Source organism: Protobothrops mucrosquamatus, unplaced genomic scaffold, assembly GCF_001527695.2.
Source record: "Protobothrops mucrosquamatus isolate PMUCROS unplaced genomic scaffold, P.Mucros_1.0 scaffold447, whole genome shotgun sequence".
Taxonomy (NCBI): domain Eukaryota; kingdom Metazoa; phylum Chordata; class Lepidosauria; order Squamata; family Viperidae; genus Protobothrops; species Protobothrops mucrosquamatus.
The window spans coordinates 636,829-643,538 of record NW_015386770.1 but is presented as its reverse complement, the minus strand read 5'-3'; the positions used below and the strand labels follow the sequence as shown (position 1 = coordinate 643,538).

Genomic DNA, 6,710 nt, shown 5'->3' with positions numbered 1-6,710 from the left:
TCTCCCTAACAAAGATAATTGTAACTTTTTCCACTCCTCTAAATCCTTTTGAATTTTTATCCATAACTTATCATAATTATTTTTATACAGTTTGACATTAGAGGCTGTAATATAAACACCCAAATATTTCACCTTTTTCACTATTTCAAAACCAGTTGAGTTACTTAAAGTCTCTTTATCTTTCGTTGACATATTTTTAGCTAATATTTTAGTCTTATTATTATTTACTTTAAATCCAGAAACTTTCCCATACTGAATCAAAATCTGTGTCAGATTTCTTGCTGAGTCAATCGGTTGAGATAGAGTGAAAACCAGATCATCAGCAAACGCTCTAAGCTTATAGTCATTCTTGTCCAAAGTTATTCCTTTTATAACCGATGATTCTTGAACCTTGATTAAAAAATCTCCAAAGTCAAAACAAATAATAGAGGTGATAGTGGACATCCTTGTCTCGTACCTTTCTCAATTTTAAATGAGTCTGTCAATCCTCCATTTACTACCACTTGTGCTGATTGTAATTGGTAAATAGCCTTTAACGCTGACAAAAATCTGTCCCCAAAATTCATTCTCTCCACCACTCGTAACAAAAATTGCCAGTCCAGTTTATCAAACGCCTTTTCAGCATCCAGAAATATAAAAGCCGCTGGAATTTGATTATTTTTGTCCAAATATTCAAGCAGGTTTACAATTTGTCTAACATTATTCTTCATGTATCTACCAGTTATGAATCCAGATTGGTCCACATGTATAATCCGTTTCAATACTTGCATTAATCTATTAGCTAAAATTTTTGCAAAAATCTTATAATCCATATTCAATAAAGATATTGGCCTATAATTTTTGGGCTGAGTCAAATCTTGATCCTCCTTCGGTATAAGTGATATAAATGCAGACCTCCAAGATGGTGGTACTTCTAATCCAGACAATATACTATTAAAAAGACATCTCAAAGGTTCTAACATTTCTTCCGATAACATTTTATAATATATTGCAGTTAACCCATCTGTACCAGGAGCCTTACTCTTTTTTTTTTTTCAGGTTTATTGTGCCAGCATTATCTATTAGGTATGCCAGCACCAATGATCTTTTTATTTATATAAGTAACAAAGCAATTTGCTCCAAAAATATAAACACCTGAATATACTGTGAACATTGGTCTTACATACAAGAGTTTGCACCATATTAGGTAAGGTATGATTTAGTAATTTTGATTTTGTACTGTGCTGTACTTTCCTTTCTGCATTGTATTGCAGAGAATTGTAAAATATCGTATTGTATATTTGTATAGACAACAAAATCAAGATAAACAAACCCTTAAGAACATATTGTTGTCCAAGCAAGTAGTTATTTTACATATATATATTCCCAATATGCTGTTTTACATAACTAATAAGATACAAACATTCAACTCTTGGACACAGTTTGAGAAATGGAGGAGATGCTCTGACAACATATAGGGTACATAAAAAGCATTTACATTCTTCACCATTTAAGCCAAATATCGGTCTCATTTATTCTAAAGCATTCTAAACTCAACAAAAATTAACTTGAAACAAGCTTAATCTTTATTCTTATCACTAAGTGGAGTATTTGGGTTATAAAATGCTAAAATAATGATTTTCCAGCTCCTTCTTTTGCTAATCGATCAGCTGCTTCATTTCCAGGAAAGCCAGCATGACCGGGAACATGCATCCACTGGATGTCCATGCCTTCTGAAAGCTTAGCAAGCCTTTCAAAATCTTCTCTGTTTGTTACTTCTTTTCCTGCACTGGTTTTCCAACCGTTAATCTTCCAGTTTGGGATCCAGCTTGTCACACCGTTAATGGTGAATTTGCTGTCAGTATAGATTGCCAGTTTTCTGATATTCTGTCTCTTTGCTTGTTCTATTGCCTTGCAAGCTGCGTGTATTTCAGCCCTTTGATTTGTTTGCCGTCCATGAAGTCTTTCACTATTATTTAGAGGGTGATCAGGTCCCCAATATACACCTGTTCCAGCACGTGCTGCCTCGCGTCCATTACTTGAACAACATCCATCCGTATAAACAGTTACATAATCTCCCATGTATAAGAATTAATTCTTATTTGCCGGAGGAGTATAAGGAACATCTGTGTATTTTACACGCTTATTTGTACATTTGTTCCCTGAAAGCTCTCCGTATCGTCTTTTGTGTGATCTTGCATTATATGACTCAGATGTAGCCTTGTTACTGTAATAGCTATAATTGTTCTGCTTTTCACCAAAGCCTTTGTATAAGAATTCATTCTTATTTGCCGGAGGAGTATAAGGAACATCTGTGTATTTTACATGCTTATTTGTATATTTGTTCTCTGAAAGCTCTTCGTATTGTCTTTTGTATGATCTTGCGTTATATGACTCAGATGTAGTGTTGTTACTGTAATAGCTATAATTGTTCTGCTTTTCACCAAAGCCTGTTGAAGAAATGGATGATTCTGCTGACTCTTCATTTATAAAAGCCCAAGCTTCTTTCTTTGATGCAAACTTCTTAAAGCTGGCATACTGATATCTATGAACTTGTTCGTTACATTCCTCCCAGGTGCCATACACTCCTATTCTCCTACCTCTCCGCACCGCATAGAACATGCCGCCGCTGCCAAGGGCTCCAGAACTTCTGCCCGGAGTTTACTCCCGCTAGCAAACTTCACGAAGGCGGGAATCTTCTGCGTTCCAGGCTTCCCATTCAGGAGCCTTACTCTTAATAAAAGTTCCTGTTGGAAGAAATTGTTTCCAAGAGTTCTGCTTTCTTAAGATGTGGGATTGAAGTGGATCCTTACATTCACTGTTCTCACAGACATCTTCAATCTCTCGTTGCATCAGGCCGTGGTTCCATCATGTTTTAAGACTGCAATCATTGTACCAGTGCCCCAAAAACTAAAATCACATGCCTTCATGATTACCGTCCAGTTGCACTCACTTCCATTATGATGAAGTGGGTTTTTTTGTAACAAATTTTATTAGTTTTCCAATTTTAACATCCAAGTATTTAAGCAATGTGGTGACTGGGTAATCAATAGTTCAGTAATAGCATTTTTAGTACATATCTCAGGTTACATTGTCAAAAATCCCTTCTCTATTTCCCATTGATATTTGATATAACATAGTTAAACTAGTAAATTTCTAGCCATAGCAAGCTCAATCAAAGCATTTATCAATCTTTTGTTTATACATATCCATGTCCTGTTTTTAAGTTTTACCTAATTATTGATTTCTAATTACAGTATTCCAATTTTAACCTTTAACATCCATAATATTCAAATTTCTGGTAACCCAAATTTCCTTTATTTCACTACACAAAAATTATAATGTCTAAAATACACATATTACTTACTTAAATATATTCTATTTTTATTTCATAAACATTTTCTAATTCTCATCCTAGTACATCACAGCTTACTAATAGAGTAACCTTTATTGTTTTAGATCCATCATCTATATTTTCTGGGCTAAGGCTCATTCTTAATATTTATTATAAATCTAAACTCTAAGTATTAGGCCAATTAGTCCAACAACATTTGAATCTAATAGCCATATTTCCCTTTGTCTCCAGGTCTCCCTTTAGCCCATTAGTTGAGACTTTAGGATCTCTCTTAGTAAGTCAAAAGGCCCCATTTTTTAACCCTAACTCTAGCTTTCTTTTTCTGCCAACCAAGTTTCCATACCCATGTCTTTAAGTTATCAAATAGGTCTCCTTTCATTCTGGTACATGTTAGTTGAATCAAGGGAGACCGTCTAGTCATCAATTTTTAAAAGAGCTTGTCCATTTATAATCATTAAGTTGTTGCTCTGGTAATTCAAGTCTCGGTATTTGTTCTAGTGTCTTTATCTTCAATTCGGTCTGGTCATCTTCTTCCTCAAGTTTCTTCTGATTTAAGTAAAAGGTCATATCCGATTTTATAGTTATTGATTGGTTATCTAGGTTTTCAATGTGCTGTTGATCTTTAGCATCCTCTGTTTTAATATTACTTTGTTTCACTTCTGTTACTTTTTGAGTTGTAGGTTCTTTGGTTGCAATCAGGATTTGGTTGTCAGTATTTTCAATATATTGTTGTTGTTCCTCTGTCTTAGTATTGATTTCTCCCGCTTCTGTTGTTTTTTGGGTTGTAAGTTCTTTAGTTGGAATCTGAGTTTCAGTTTGTAGGTTCACACTGGCACCTTTGTCTTTCAATCTGGATTTAATTATCTCAGTAGCTTCAAGGATTTTTTTCAAGTATAAGTTTATAGTCAAGGAAAGTTTGTTGCTGGTCCCCCTCCATTTCTGAAATGTTTATAGATAGTCCTTTAGTGGAGGCTAGTTTTTTAAGCAAGAGTTAGTGAATGTTCATCTCCAAAGTTCTTAAGAGCCAGTTTCAGCTCCCAGCTGCAGCTTTTTATTTTTAGATAGTGCCAAGGACAGATCTAGGTTGTAAACAGGTCTCTTTACCAGGGAAATTCACTTGTTATACCAGGCTTCACCACAAGATGTCCCGGTGGCATTTAAAATCCTTTTCAAAAAGGCTAGGCTTTTATCTAGTTTAGGTTCTTTTTGCGGTTTTTTTTTCAAATATTTAGGATAACCAGTTTCCGTGAAAGTAGGAACTTTTTAGGTCAACAGATCTAAGAAGCATGTAAGTCCAATTACTTAAATATATTTTTCAGGGTTTTATCTCCCCTATGTAGGCAGCCGCCGCCATTTTAGAGGGTGGGAGAAAGACATTCCCTTCCATCTCTCTTCACAGGGGGAAACAATTTCAGAGAGCTTTTGCAGGAAAAAATACTTGGGGTAAAAAGAAGGTAGGATCTCACCCAGTTTCTCCACGGTGCTTTCAAGTGCTTAGTTGTAAGTTTGTCCTCAGCTGGAAACGGCATTAATGATGGGCCATGTGAATGGCCGATCTTTTATCTGTTGGTCCGAAGAGCTGCTCTGGATCAAATGGAAGGGCTACTGCCCTTCCACGATCAGTTGGAGGTCCTCTTCCCCACTCATTGCCCCTCCTAGGCGACTTTCGACCCCTTTCAGGGTACCCCAGCGAAAGAAAACCAGACGGTGGAGGGAGCAATCGCCCTGAACGTCTGCCAGCACCGTGATCCGGAACCGGGAGCCATGATGAAGTGTTTTGAGAAGTTGGTAAAGGACTACATGGTTTCATGCCTTCCCCCTACATTTGACTCATTACAGTTTGCCTATCAGAAGAACTGCTCTGTAAAAGATGCACTTTCCTGTGTGTTTCATCTTAGCTTGGCGCACCTGGAGGGAAAGAATACTCATGTGCGAATGCTGTTTGTGGATTTTAGTTCAGCATTTAACACAATCATCCCTCAGCATCTGGTGAACAAACTGGGCCTATTAGGTTTTAATACTCCTTTATGTAATTGGATTCTTGATTTTCTTATTGATAGGCCCCAGGTTGCATGAGTTGAAAAGAAATTTCCAGTTCCATCTCCTTGAGCACAGGTTCTCCACAGGGCTGTGTCCTGAGTCTGCTACTGTTCACCTTGATGACCCATGACTGCTGTGCCAAATCTGCTACAAATCATATTATGAAGTATGCAGACGACATGGCAGTGGTGGGTCTTATCTGGGATGACAATGAAGATGCTTATAGGGAAGAGGTGAAGGCTCTGGTGGACTGGTGCAATAAAAGTAACCTGGTTCTAAATGTTGATAAAACAAAGGAGATCATTGTAGATTTCAGAAAGAGCCGATATAGTCATACTCCATTCAGTATCAAGGATGCAGCTGTAGAAGTGATCAACAGTATTAAGTATCTGGGGGTGCAGATAACTAACAATCTGAATTGGCCTCTCCACACATCATCCTTAGTGAAGCATGCAAATCAGTGTCTGCATTTCCTATGTCGGATGAGGAGAGCACATCTTTCTCCTTCTGTCCTGGCCACTTTTTACAGAGGCACAATTGAAAGCATTTTAACAAACTGCATCACTGTCTGGTTTGGTGGCAGCAGTGTCTCAGATAGAAAGTCCATAAAGAGAATGGTAAGAACAGCCGAGAGGATCATAGGAAGCTTTCTCCCTGGTATTCAGGATGCTGCTTCTAAGTGCTATGTGCTTAGAGCTCAAAGCATTGTTAAAGACCCCACACATCCACTTCACAGTCTGTTTCTGTTGCTCCCCTCTGGGAGGAGGTTTTGAAGTATTTCTAGCAGGACTACCTGATTCTATAATAGCTTTTTTGCCTATGCCATCCATCTGATAAACTCGCAAGATTCATCTTTCTCGCCATGCACATATATACATAACCCGAACTAGACTGTTGTTTCTCTGTGTCATATAATATATGTGAGTATATGCATAACTCTGTATTTTTTATTTATTTTTTCTCATATTTATGTAGTGTATATCAGAGGTGGTGACCCTTTGAAAGCTGAATACAAAATTTCATTTTAATGTATGCCGATTAGTGTACATTCAAAGTGACAATAAAGTTATTATTCTATTCTATTCTATTCTATTCTATTCTATTCTATTCTATTCTTCTTCAAATAAACAAAATCTTTACCATTTCAGCAAGATAATTTAACACTATCCCTTACTTGTACGAAAAAAAAAGAAAAAAGAAAAAAATTCCCATCTTCCATAAAGTTAACAAGTTAATTGTGTCATTTCATCAAACTACACCTATAAAAAAAAATCATTTTAAACCCTTAATAAGATTTACAACTTCAATTACTTAATTATCATTCGATTATTTATAT

The 6,710-nt window shown here is 36.4% G+C and overlaps 1 protein-coding gene across 1 annotated transcript in view; it reads right to left on the bottom strand.

Moving 5' to 3' along the window:
* Positions 1-1,039: 1,039 nt before the first annotated feature.
* LOC107287849 (ribonuclease H1-like) overlaps positions 1,040-6,710 on the bottom strand; it is a 31,403-nt gene continuing 25,732 nt past the window's right edge. The window contains 1 exon segment of the mRNA XM_015816401.1: positions 1,040-2,629. Coding sequence (XP_015671887.1) covers positions 1,606-2,629 — 1,024 coding nt within the window. The 3' untranslated portion in view covers positions 1,040-1,605.